Source organism: Morus notabilis, unplaced genomic scaffold, assembly GCF_000414095.1.
Source record: "Morus notabilis unplaced genomic scaffold, ASM41409v2 Scaffold1568, whole genome shotgun sequence".
NCBI classification, from domain to species: Eukaryota; Viridiplantae; Streptophyta; class Magnoliopsida; order Rosales; family Moraceae; genus Morus; species Morus notabilis.
Window position 1 is genome coordinate 410,597 of NW_010368046.1, and position 13,971 is coordinate 424,567.

A 13,971-nucleotide genomic window follows, 5' to 3' on the forward strand; every position below is an offset into this window, starting at 1 on the left:
TTGAAAACGTTTTTATTTTTATTTTCATATAAAAAATAAAATTATTTTAGAACGAGTTTCAAACGCGTCCTAAGAGTAAGAAAGCTAAGAGACGTTTAGTTCATGAATTAGAATCATGTGATTATAATCATTTTCTATTTCTGTTATTTTTTGTGAGAGAAAATACTGTAGCAAACCATGAACCATAATTCAAATCATAGTTTGAATCCTCCAACCAAACATCTCCTAATAATGTGAGCATGGACTATGAGTTTAGAAAAATAAATGTTGATATGGATGGTAAAGTCAGTGATTGAAGGAATGATGTGAGCAAGGAAGCAGCTGAGTAGTGGCAAATTATGTTAGTTTACTAATCAATCTCAAAAGCTTAAACTATTAGGAGGTGGACTAAGAATAGTTTTATAATTTAACACTCTCCCTCACGTGTGGGCTGGATAATGGGCAATCGTGTAGGTAAATTAATTGGAAAGTCCAACACGTGAATATTTGAGCCTGAGATATATTAAAGACCCAACACATGATGACAATTTAAATGGGAATGAAGAGTACAATTATGGGGGTTTGAACTCAGAACCTCCCTCTTTAATACCATGTTAGTTTACCAATTCATTCTAAAAACTTAAGCTATTAAGAGGTGGGCTAACAACAGTTTTATACTTAACAAATTAGAGTATTGGATTTGGAAGCATGATTTGTTGTGAGGACCTAGAGATTAGAGAATCAAGAGAGAAGGAAAGTGGTTAGTTCATTAAAGAGCAAGGAGGGATAAAACGTAATGTAGAGGAAGGAAAGAATTATTGATCATTTGGCTTCTTGTTATTTTTCTTCTCTGTAATTAAAGACCACTGGTTCTCTCGAAAAAAAGAAAACCCAGATATTATTGTGCTCATTTCTTGTTTCAATTTAATAGCCTTTGATCGATCATTGCCATTTAATTTTTTGTTTAGATCATATAACCTTACTGTGTGATTGCTCGGGCTAACCGTTATGTTGTAATTTATTTGTTCTTTTTTTTTTAAGGAGGGTTTAAACAAGGAAGCGTTTTGCCCCATAATTGTGGTTGCACACTAAAAACCTTGAAGATTTTGGTGATTTTGCACTAATAAGGTATGTTTGTTTTTGGTCTATATATAAAAGAAAAAGAGACTTTTAGCGATGATATTTGTCGTCATTAAAAATTCTCATATCGCTAAAATTTTATCGTTAACTTTTAGTGATGACATTGTCGCTAAAAGTAAAAAATTATTGTTACTAAATTATTAAAACTCGTCGTTAGAAAGACATTGTCAAATAACAAAACTGTCATATTAGGAGTTTTAACTAAATTATAAAAACTCATCCTAAAAGTTTCGTCGTTATAAACCTTTTTTTTTTTTTTTTGTTCTAAAACAATAGAAAAAAATTACCAACCGAATATTGTTTTAACTTTTCTTACAGCGAAAGTATGATGGAAAGAGTTGATTAGAAGCTTGGACTTAGTTCTTTCTTATTAACTAGCAAATGCTGCCATACACTTGCCAATTACTATATGTAATTTCAAGCATTAATAGTCAGTTTTAACTAACTATTTGTTGAGATATTTGGTTTGAAGCATTACACTTGGATGTTGCTATCTCTTGTTCAAGCATGAGTAACTTTTAACTACAACACATTGTGAAAAACATTTAAGGACCTATGTGTAAATTTTTGTAAAATTTAGGGCATAATTTATAAATTTTTAAATTTAAGAGGTCAAAATGAATTCTTCATATGAGTAAAACATTTTTTTGAAAATTATATTTTTGTGCCTCAAGTTTTAAAAATTACAATTTGACCCCAAAGTTTTTTTTTTTTTCCAAAAACGCCTTATCCTAATAACACAACAACAAACGTGGGATTGGATTAAACTAAAATTTAATCATAGCATTTCCTATACATTTCAATCAATGACGCTAAAACTTCCAATCTAATGTTGTCTCATCGTGCACATAAAACCTGGCCAAACACAAGAGTACGTAGAATTAAATGGAGATGTGCATAATAGTGCAAGAAGAAAACATAATCGATATTCTTTTTATATTTTGTATAGATTAGTATTTATACATTTGTTTTTGTTTTTAAAGTACAACATTTTCCTAAACATGGTATATGAGATATGATAATAAAATTAATATAAAATCGAATCAAAACTCATTGGCCGATTCTTTCGAAAAGATAAAAGAACAATATGTGTGAATTGGAAAATATCACTTTATCATATATGTGCTTGACTCATGCCTTGGGAGGTAGTGGAATCCGCCTACGGTATTCTGCAAGTGCCCAAAGTGGGTAGATGTTTCTATATGCTGCATAATGTAACATACAATTCTTCATGAAAACTCCTGTTATTTCCTGCAATAATAAATTTGTTGAATAACTATTTCGTAAGTAAACAATTTAAAAGATAATAATAAAAAAAATTCAAAGACAAAAAGAAAATGAGGTTATCTTACCTCTTGTGGAAAATCACCATCGTCCATTTGAGAATTAATGATCAACTTTGCTGCACGATGAAGAGGATTTGGATCTCTTTCTGCTTGGCCAGCATGTATTAGGCCCATCATCGCCCATGCAGTATGTACTAAATTAGATCGATTTCCTTCAAAAGGTACATACTCCTACATAACCAAATAAAAAAAAAACAATTATCCGTTTAGTTCTTAGGTCTGAAGAGAAAAATTTTAATAAAAATTTAAATTTTGTGAGAGAAAACAATGTAACAAAACGATTGAAACAGTAATTACAAAAGGTCATAATCTTCCGTTTAGGGAGCACAACTTATTATATAATCAAAATTCATAAGATAAATAAGTGCTCCAATTTGTTACTATTATAAGAGTGCAGTAACAAAAACTTTTGATATATATAAAAAAAAAAAACCCCCATTTAATTAAGAATTTATTGTTTAGGTATTTTTGTACTTCGACCTTTCTACTTTACGGTTCTAAAAAATATAGATGAGTTTGGAATTGTTTTTACAGCTCTTAGAAGTATTTCGCACAAAATAAATGATGTAATTATGGTGTTTAGTAAAATGTTACAAAAAGTACGTACTTTACACAAAATCCAATACACTTTTTAAGTTATTTGTAGAAGGTGGTATTTATTGCTTTTATATTCTACTTCTGCTTTTGTTTTCAATAAAACTAGTTCTTGTTACCTTGTTTGGGCATGAAAGATAGCTCTCACCCCAACCCCCATCATTTCTTTGAGTTGCGAGTAGAAATTCAACTGCTTTTCGAATGGCAGAATTGTTATTGTATGTCTTGCCAGCAGCTGCTAGTCCTCCCAAAGCAAACCATGTACCATATGTAAAGCAAACTCCCCAATTGCCATACCTAAAAAATAAAACATACTATAATTAATATATGTTCAATAAGTTAGTTTCATTGCAATATTGTAAGTAGAAGAAAAGGTTACCATGAGCCATTTGGCATTTGTATGTCCTGTAGGAACCCAACAGCATTTGTTATAAAAGTTTCAATTTCCTTTTTCCTGTGTCCAGGGTACAACTTCTTGAACAAAACCAGAGCTTGGAGTGCTGATGAAGTGCATTCTACGTATTCGTGCTCGACAACAATGTCCGCAAAGAACTCGGTGGGATTAAGTACCTGCGTTTAAACCCATATTGAAAGATTACAGAACAAAAATGTCGGTAAATCAAGGGTTGTTATTTTAAAAGAACTCACTCAAATAAGGCATATCTGTTGGAATATTTTTATGTGAACTTTCATAATCATAATAATTCATTTTGTAATTAATTAAAGCATCTTATGAACAACTGTGTTAATGTGAATTAACACATGCATGTATGTTAAATATCGGTCCATTATGGGATGGATTCCGGCGACCATGGACGAGCCGTGTGCTGTCCACCGGAATAAAGGTATGCCTAAATCTCAAATAAGAGTTTTTTTATGGTATTTTCGGATTTTAAGCTAGATTAGTAATTATGATCTTGTTTAGATCATGTTTAGATCATTTTAAATCTAGCAATATCAACAAATATATAGACTAAAGTTTATCGAAGTCCTTACTTCCAACCACTCTTGTGCACCTGCCGGCTCCCATGCAGATAAACCGCCATTCTTACTCTGTCATCAATGAGAATTAAGTTCATCATCGGTCCTTTTGTGCAAATATATAATTTAATATCCATTGATTAGAAGTAAAAATGCAACATTTTAATTAGTTTAACTTTTCACACACTTCACCAAACAAAGGTTTGATATATTTTACAGGCGTAACTGTAAGTCATAGATAAGAGTGAACTATCCATTTCTTTTATTTAAAAAATTACTTACCTGAAGAGAAAGTAGAACATCTACAGCATCATAGAGTCGCTTAGGCTCCAATTTTTCACCAACAATCTCCGGTGGCATAGAAGAGAGCAACAGGCAAGCCTAGATAAAGTAATGGATTTGGTTAGATATATTAAAAAAGAGATCGAATTGAATATATATATATAGCTAAATTTAAGGATTGACTGAATCAAGTTACCTTTAAACCTTCTGCGGTGCAATCAGAAACTTGCCATCCATGATCTTGATCAGAAAATGTCCATGATCCTTTAGACATGTGGCGATACATACTTTTAAAGTCGCCCAAAGGATTCTCTTTCACCTAATTACATATGTTATGCAAAGATGAAATTAGACACTTCTTAGTCATTTTAATTAGAAAAATGAATGTTTTTGATAAATGGTGATATAGATATTAACTTTCTTATTAAAGAAAGGATGAAACCTGAGATTTCTTTATGAAGTCATGACCTTTGGCTAGAGTTGGTCCAATTTCGTGTGTGAGATTACTAGCAAGCAAAGCTTGAACGGCAAAACCAGTATCCCACTCCTGGCTTCCAAAGCTCTGTAGATTAATTATTTGAAAATATTAGTTGCATTCTTACTCTTGTTGTTTCATGTTCTATTCATGCAAGAGTTTTGCTCTACTGCATGCGCACTAACACTAAGATTATGAATACTATTCAAACTTTGGTATATGCATTAGTGAATTTATCAAGAAAAGCGCACGTAAACTTGAGACATATGTAATTAATATACACATTGAAAGCTAGAAAGAGAGAGCAATGATGGATATATTATTGGCAATGAACGTTATAAATGAAAGAAAGATATTTAGAAGCACCACCAGTGCTAAGCACCATCACTAATAAAAGGCGCACTCCACTTGTGGGTCTCACTGGGAACCACCTTCTATTAGTGGATGGTGCTCAGACCACCGGTGCCTTATGCACTAAATGAAATATTAGGGCAGCAAGTAGAATTACCTGCATCTTCATTCCATCTTCAGCAACCCACAAGTAATCAGGGATCCTTGCAAGGTGCTTTTTAAAATAGTCACCATTTGGATCTTCAACCCAACAAGCAAGCATACACAATACCTAGTTCATATAAGCAACATTAATTATGAGCACCAAAAAGATATATAGTTTGTAGTCTTGTACAACCTAAAACAGACATTGCTCTGTTTGCTCTGTTACCTTTTCCACACATCCAATAGTAATGTATCTACTATTTTCATCCTCGTAATGGATATGATCCATTGTCACTTGAAGAGCTCTTTCTCTAATCAATTTGTTTAATGGCCAACGAGAAAGAAGTGGCTCGGAGCAAATATATAGACCATCCCAAAGTAGATCTTGTATCCAAGGATGAGGATAATATAGATCCTCCTACAATAAGATCATATAATGGTTGTCATTATATATATATATATATATATATGCATGTGCAAACTTACAAAGGTATATATATGTGCAATATAGATCATTAGCTTGGCTATTGCAATCTCTACTCACTTTTGCACAAAGATGTCGTACTTTCTTCCAATTTACTTCATTGTAAGGTTGAGTATAAAGTTCATCCCTCAGTTGTAGAATGAGAGGTGTAATTGGACCAACAAATCTTTTCCCGTACAAGTATGACATTGGCATGTATACCATTCTACAGTAGCACCATATTTTAGCTGCATTTTGGGGGAATTAGGAATTGGTCAGGACTTACAAAATTAAGCAAACAATAGTGACAAGTGAAAACTTTCTCTTCTCTAAACAAAAGGAGAATGGTTTAAACACATAACAGAGTGAAATAATGGTTTATATTATATGTTATTATTGTATATATATGATACATTTCATTCCTTGCATCTTAACGAAGTTAAGATATAGAATATAATTCTTCCGAATTTGTATTCAAATAAAAGACGAAAAGCATCTGGAAATGATCGTAGGAAGTATGAAAATAAGAATGCATATCCTAAATATTATTGAGATCAATTTATTCAAACTGATGAAATAAGAGAATATGTATACCTGGATGCATAGGAAGAAAAGAAGGAAGAATCCAAAATTCAGGAGGCATGGGGTTGCTTCCAGCCCAATCAAAGACACCAAGTATCTACAAAAAAATGATAAAAATTTGTGGACATTAACATTTTTTATATTTGTAATATTTTATATATCCATGAACTTTCAAAAGCTAGCTTGCACCATATATATAAAATATTATTTCTTTATATTTTTATGAGATTTAATTTTAAACATACTGAAAGCCATGTCTTTCCCCAAGAGGGTATGTGCGTTACGCCGCCATGATCAAGAATCCATTTCCTTGCTTTCGCGCACGAATTGTCTCGACCGCCGTCGGGTCCTTCTCCGAGTATTCGCATACAAATGTAGCTCAGAACCGTGCAAAACATGATGCTGTGGCCCTCTATATGCAGTCCCCACCCACCATCTTCGTTCTAAACAGTGAAAGTTATATGGACTAGTGAGCATGTTGCTAACTAAATTTCAAAATGAATATTTTTACCGCATACTTAAAGAAACAACAAATATATGCAATACCTGATGGTTGTATATGTAGCGAAGAATTTCCGTACGATGCTCTACGGGAAATATGGTATTAAGGTGTCCTGTGATGTATAGACACATGACCTATACAAATAACGACAAAGTTTGTATCAATTGATGTTGTCAAAATGGAAAGCTGCTAGGCTCAAATTAAACAAAAAGAAGGTTTATCCATGGTAAACAGCATGGATACCAATATGTAGTCGGAATGCATGTAGGTAATTGTGCTATGATGCAAAACCTTATATTTAAACATATAAATATATGTGAGAATTCTTTTATAAAATATAAAAAAACAAATTCTCTAGTTGTGAGAAAGTTTTAGACCGTAAGAACATTAGCATATTCCAGTAAATTGCCATACTTTGTTTAATTTTAACATATGCGATTTCTATTTTTTATATTTTTTTGATCCGATTATAATAATTATAATAATAATAATAATAATAATAATAATAAGGGTAATCATCATAAATACTCCTTAAAAGTATATAAGTCAGAATTTTTACCCTTTACTCTTAATTTGTAACTTTTTTAATTAAATAATTACACTAACAAAAATGTATTTATCAAAAGTAAGAGTAAAGATCCAGACTCATGTACTCTAAACCATAAATTCTCCAATTTTTTCTAATAAAAAAAAAATAATAACTCACTGACCAAAGGAGGAAGGAAAAACAATGGGCCTGCATTTTCAGCGGGCCAATGCCCATCAGTAGCCTGCAATGCCGAAAAGAAGTGTACAGCCCTCCTCAATGCAGCGGTGGCCTTTTCATATGTGATAATCTCACCGTCTTCAATCTTAACAGGAGGAATTGTTTGTTTGAAGTCCTTTTCTCTCAAGAACTGGATCCATAGTGTAAAGCAAGTATATACAGTTAGACTACAAAAGTTTAATATAAATTTCAAAACACTAGTTATAGCAAATCAATTAATCTTCTGTAAATAATCTCTTTCTTTTTTTTGGATGGGATAAAAATGTCAAAATTGAGATTGTAAGCTTTTTTGCGTGCATTTAAAATAAATATAATAAATTTGTTATAACTGCACGCATGAAATGGGCATACTATATTTTCAGTAAATTCAATATATTTATACACAAGATGCATGAACATAACTTAGTTTTTAAAATTAGTATGAAATGCAACGATGGCCCGGAAGAGAGGGGGTCATGCTATTGATATGTTTCTGTTTTTCGTAGTATGTTGACTTCAAATGGAGAAGAGAAAAATCATTTTCAAAAAACAAAAAAAAAAAAAGAGCAAGCTGATTACTTACTGATGGTTTTTTGTGATTTAAACTAACGAAACGAACGATACCTATTTCTTCAACTCTCTCCATCTTATTTTTGATAAGAAGAAAGTAAACTCCATTATTTGAGTCTTTTCCATGTCTTCTTAAGCAAACCCCACTCCTAAAGTCTTATAAACTCCATTATTTGAGTCTTTTCCATGTCTTCTTAAGCAAACCCCACTCCTAAAGTCTTAAACCATTTTGAATATATAGTGACCTTAGTATTGGACAACTGGACAATTATTATGAAAACCAAAGGACCTACCAAAATTAAAGTTGGAGCTGATAAATCATTCTTTGGTTTGCAATAAGACCATCATCTTCTACTTAATTACCATATCACCCTTCTCGGAGAATTTTGTTCAAAAACCAATAAAGATACCAAGGTGACGTTTAATTCATAGGTTCAGAACTATGGTTCATGATTTTAATTTTTAAAATTTAAATTTATTTTGAGTGATTCTAAACCAGGTCAGAACCTCGAAACAAACAAAGCACAAATTATTGAAACAAAAGAAAGTCGAATGAAAAGCAGGAAAACGTCAACGCGTTTGGCATCTGTTTTGAAAATATTTTTCACGTTTTTCGAAGAAAAAAAATAAAAACTATCTAAAAACTAAGTTTAGAGCAGCATCCAACCAAAAACAAAACTGAAAACTTTATTTCTCTTTCTCTCAAAAACTCACGCATAATATTTATATATAATAGATATTTATATAATATATTAATTACTAGTGTATTATTTGGGGAGAATATTAATTATTCAGAGTATTATTTAAAATACTATTACATGTTTTTAAAAATGTAAAACTAAACAAAGTTTCAATTTTTTTTATAGGAATTAGAGATAAAAAGGGATTAATTGGCGCACGACTAATGAAAATAATTAGCAACCACACACGTGCCGTTATAACCCCACATAACCCATTCAATAAGTTAAAAAATTACTTGCATCCGCCAGAGGAGGTCACTGTTGGGCTTGACCTGACGGCGGTTGTTGAAGAAGTTACGGCGAGCCTCTTCGACCACCGCTCGCTCCTCGGGCGTACCGGCGTCGGGATCGAACTCCCAAATCTGCCTTCCCACAAAGTTGTTTGTGCTGAATATGTAAGGGTCATTTCCCCCGTCAGCTATCTTCAGCCTCCACATGATTCTGATCAGCCTTTTGATCACTTCTTTATCACAATTAATCTCCCTGCTTAAAACAATTTGCATTAAACATTTTATATATATAGATGAACAAATTAAAACTAGTTATAAATAAGACAATTATTAACATGGCATGCCATTCATGAAGTGCTTATGCAGAACATGCGTTAGTAAATTTCCGTACATATGACTATATTTATGCGTCATGCATTTGTAATTTGCATGTAGATGAAATATATATATATATATAAAGAAAATACTACGTAAATATCTGAATATATAGAGTCGGCTTTTGCACAGAGGTTATAATATAATTAATATTTACCGAAAAATATATGCCTACCTCAAGAGGCACACAATTTTGGATCGGAGAAGTTGCTGTTAAGAACCTGATTATAATGATATATATGTCTATATATATATATATATATATAGAGAGAGAGAGAGAGAGAGAGAGAGAGAGAAGGTATGTGATGAGTATGTGTTTAATAGGAAAGGTCCTTTTTATAGCGTATGGAAACTGGCAACGTACCAAATTTTTTTTTTTTTTTTTTTTTGCATAGATTACGGGACCAACTTTTATACTTTTACAATGAAGTACGCGTCATCCTCAGTCAAAAGTTCCGTGGAAAAGAAATGAGGAGGAAAAGAGAGTCGATCGTTTACGGTAAATATTGCTTATGCAATTAAATATAAGAAATGGGTTTTGGGTCCCTTAACGTTTTACACACAAATATTGGTCGTCGTTGGAACTTTGGTTGGCAGCACATGTGCAAAACCCTGCTCTGTTTCGATTCTTATCTTGTCAGATTAACTCGTAAATATTTCTCAACTTCCCGCTCAACTGTACCCATCCCTATATATTGATGACATTACTTCTGTACGTGTTTGTGCGAATTTCTAAACATCAACTCCTGTAGTCGGATCTCCGTCCTCGTTATCTTTCTCTCACTTATTGATTGGTGGGCACCATGAGTTGTCCTCCATAAGACACTTTGACACTCAAATCAAGAACAATGTCTCTCTTAATTCTCTATTGATCCACCCTTTACTTTTCTCATCACTTTTTATTAATTATATCACTTTTTATTAATTATATGACGCGTGTCATGATCAGATGGGTATTCATGATCTATTATGATCATGACATGTGATCATCCTTTTTTCTTTTAAGATTCTTCCAAAAATATCTCACCTTTGTGATGTTCTTAGAGGTTTTCTTCCATTGAAAATGTCATTTTTTATTCTGTTATTCACCTCTATAGGTGTCACACCCAGGTTGGGTGCATTTATTAGGGGAAATAGTGAGGTGTGTGTCACTGTATGAAGATTCTCTTTCTGACACAAGTCATCCCCACTACCTCTTCGGTCACAGTCTATTTCAGTCTCATAGCATCGGAGTGTTCTGTCGACCTCGGTCTCAGTCTTGGTCTCGGTCTATCTACCTTGATCGAGGTCGTATTCTCCCTCAATCGAGATGAGACTCGATCTGTGTCTCGGTCAGTATACTTAACTCGAGTTTCAATTCCTCGTCCCCGTTTTGCCCTTTGACACATGTCGTGATCTCAAGAGTCTTCGGAAAATTCTCCCAACAGTATGCATATAATTTTTCTTTTTTAAAAATATAATTATATAATATAAATTTTTCCTATGATTCTTTTAGAGGACCATGTATATATATAACATATAAAAATTAGAAGCATAACATGATATTCAATAGCGGAGCCAAGAAATTTTTTCAGGGGGCGTGAATTAGGGCGTGAAGCACAACATCAAATTAGCTTGACACTATCCCAAACGAACAATTATTTAAATATCATTTTTAGTAGTCTCTAATGTGCTGAGAATTTAAACACAAATCACCTACAAGTCAAATAGAATTTACCATTATTTAATCTTCTTTCTCTATAATCTATGAGTTGTGCTTGGTGGAAATCGGCATCAAGTTGTCCAATGCCATTGTTACGTCGGCTAGCTCATCATGTCTAGAAAAACAAGGAATAGCATTATATAATATATATATATATATATATATGTATATATATATATATATGATCCAATCATATCACGATGGTCATGCCTAGTAAAACACTATAAATAGTTAGCATTAGGTCTTTTTCAGTTCTTCTCGTTCGTGATACGGCCGCCTGATACTTACTATTTCAGGAAAAAAAGAGTAGTTTTCATTTTTTGTTTTTCCTTTTTTCTGTAAAATTTAGCGTCAGTGCTACTTTTTCATCATATGGTAAATATTTACTTGTATATTTGCAGTATTAATTACAAGTAATCATTTAAACAACGTATATATTTATGATTTCATGCGGCGTTTACTTGTATTTTACTATGAGTCATAAATCATGATTATAAAAGCAACATGTTGGAGGCTCAAGTGTTGCTCAAAACATATTACATATATTTATATGTATATATATATACATATCTAATTGACTCTCTACATGCATGCATATAAGATAAAAACTTATATTACAGAAGATATGAGCATGTTGCAATAGTCAAACGGAAGTCATGTGTTACCGATCGCATATTGGCTATTGCAATAGCACCAAACGATAAGGTGCAGCTCCTGATTATTGCAAAAAAATTAATTAATACACATATATGTTAACACATACAATCTACATACACTACAACAAAAAAATTTATTTACGATGACTGAATGTCATCGTAAAAGAGTAAATATTTGCGACGACACGTCATCACAAATAGTTAATTATTAACGACAATAATTATCATCGCAAATAGCCTAAATTGTAGTAGTGATATATATATATATATATATATATATATATTTGTGCGTAATACTATAAAAAAAAAAAAGAGAAAAACCATTCAACCATACAGACTGATCATGTACATTGATCTATGTTGTATTTCTAAATGGCTTTTTACATGTGTATACGTGCCTAACATTTAACTACTTTAATTCGGCAATAGTTTCTATCCCAGTTAATTAACATTTATTTGTTGACCTAGAGTAGGCATTTAGTTCTCACTTGTCCATCTAATTAATTAGTGATAAAGATGGTTTTGTGTAGATCACTAGTTTAAACTTACCTACCTTGGACCGTACTTTCAACTGGTCATTGTTCACTTCAAATTATAAAACGATCGGCTTTGTTCTTCTTACAGTTTAAATTATATTATTATAATATTTTTTTTTATAAAATTTTAAATTTAATTTTTTATTATAATATTCTTTTTTTACATATACAACTCAAGTTTTTATCCGAAGTTAGTGAAAATATTATTTTCGTACTATAGGCTTATATATTGCATATCACTTTAAGTACCTACTATAGGCTTATATATAGCATATCACTTTAAGTACCTACTATAGGCATATATAGCATATCGCTTTAAGTACCTATATGTGTTTTTGAAACTTTTATTGCGGTATATAATTAATAATTCAAAAAATTATCAACCTATCTAGTAGACTAGTACCACGCACTCCCTTTTTTTTTTTTTTTTTTTTTACACAAACGGTCATTTACACATTTTCCGTGTACAAGTAAATTAAGATGAAAAAAGTACAAATTATGAAAAGAAAAAAAAAGTACCCTAATAGAAATAGTAGATGCACTAATAGGTGAGATGCAACAATGGGCCGAGGCCCGTGGTTGGCCCAGACCCATCTTGACACAGTGACAGGCTGGGTTGGTACGGCCTGTCATTGTTCAAGACACGGTCTAACCCATAAATATTAATAGGTTGGGCTGGACTAACATATATTGGCTCATGGATCGACCCGGCACGGCCCATGAAAAATTATGGGCCAGGCCAGGCTGAGCTGGCTCGTCTAAGCCCATAATGGCCCGGCTCAGTCAAGTCCATCTAAGCCCATAATATTTTTATTTCTTTTTTCTTTTTTTTAATAATTTTGTAACATCTTATGTATAATTATCTTTATTGTATTCTTTTTTTCTTACCAATGTTTTGTCCCATTGAGTTTTCCTTAGAAAAATTTTTATTTAATGAGGTAATCGTAAATAAAATATTATTTTTTTATATTTCCGTTGACTATTCAAACTTATATATTTGTTAACTTGTTTAAAAATTTAAAAATTAAAAATTACATGCTTAGATGGGTTGGCCTATCTAAACCCATAGTGGGCCAAGATGGGCCTTGAGTGGGCCAGCCTATTCAAGGCCCATGGCACGGCCCATCCTGGCCCGCAGCACGACCCAGTTTGGCCCACGTAAAATTAGCCCGTGGTGTGGGCTGGGCCGAGTTAATTCTTATACGGGTTGGCCCGGCCAACAAAATTGGTGGGCTGAGCCGGCCCGGCCTGCAGCTTGCGTGGGCCTAAGGAGAACGGGCCGGCCCGTTCTTGCATCTCTGTGGGGGAACAGGGGTTGGGGGTGCAACATGTCGTTTATTGATTTTCCTAGTTGGTATGACTTTTATACATTCAAAATGGATGATGGGGCTCTTTTGGCGAAGGTAGAGGGTGTAGCTTTCATGGCCTCTTCCGGTTAGTCCAAGTTGTTTAAAGGTCGGGTGTGATGTGGTAATACGTCGAGTGGTAGAGGCCGACAAGTCTCTAAGTGTGATTTTGAGGGTGAAAATAGTTGGAGTGGCAATGTTGGTCCCGACTAAGTAAAGATAAACCCAAATG

General features: G+C 32.9%; 1 protein-coding gene across 2 annotated transcripts; it reads right to left on the reverse strand.

Annotated features, from left to right (window-relative positions):
- Window positions 1-2,091: 2,091 nt before the first annotated feature.
- On the reverse strand, window positions 2,092-9,751 carry LOC112094634 (beta-amyrin synthase). Of its 2 annotated transcripts, XM_024176093.1 has the most exons (17): window positions 9,675-9,751; window positions 9,131-9,377; window positions 7,550-7,735; window positions 6,884-6,973; window positions 6,583-6,780; window positions 6,350-6,434; window positions 5,837-6,003; window positions 5,519-5,710; window positions 5,306-5,419; window positions 4,765-4,884; window positions 4,519-4,641; window positions 4,323-4,421; window positions 4,056-4,112; window positions 3,439-3,629; window positions 3,179-3,356; window positions 2,472-2,636; window positions 2,092-2,370 (listed from the first exon to the last, which is right to left on the reverse strand). In XM_024176093.1, the coding sequence occupies exons 2-17, from the start codon at window positions 9,329-9,331 to the stop codon at window positions 2,251-2,253; spliced, it is 2,286 nt and encodes a 761-aa protein (XP_024031861.1). In that variant the 5' UTR covers window positions 9,332-9,377; window positions 9,675-9,751; the 3' UTR covers window positions 2,092-2,250. The 2 variants fall into 2 exon arrangements, with proteins under 2 accessions (XP_024031861.1, XP_024031862.1); XM_024176094.1 differs by lacking the exons at window positions 9,131-9,377; window positions 9,675-9,751 and adding an exon at window positions 8,168-8,286.
- Window positions 9,752-13,971: the final 4,220 nt, after the last annotated feature.

Excerpts from the sequence above, each read along its gene's own strand:
- LOC112094634 (XM_024176093.1), bottom strand. The coding sequence starts at position 9,331 with ATGTGGAGGCTGAAGATAGCTGACGGGGGAAATGACCCTTACATATTC. Across the intron at positions 4,422-4,518 it reads GCACCGCAGAAGGTTTAAAG|GCTTGCCTGTTGCTCTCTTC; the intron begins GTAACTTGATTC and ends TACTTTATCTAG. Across the intron at positions 3,357-3,438 it reads CAAATGCCAAATGGCTCATG|GTATGGCAATTGGGGAGTTT; the intron begins GTAACCTTTTCT and ends TTTATTTTTTAG.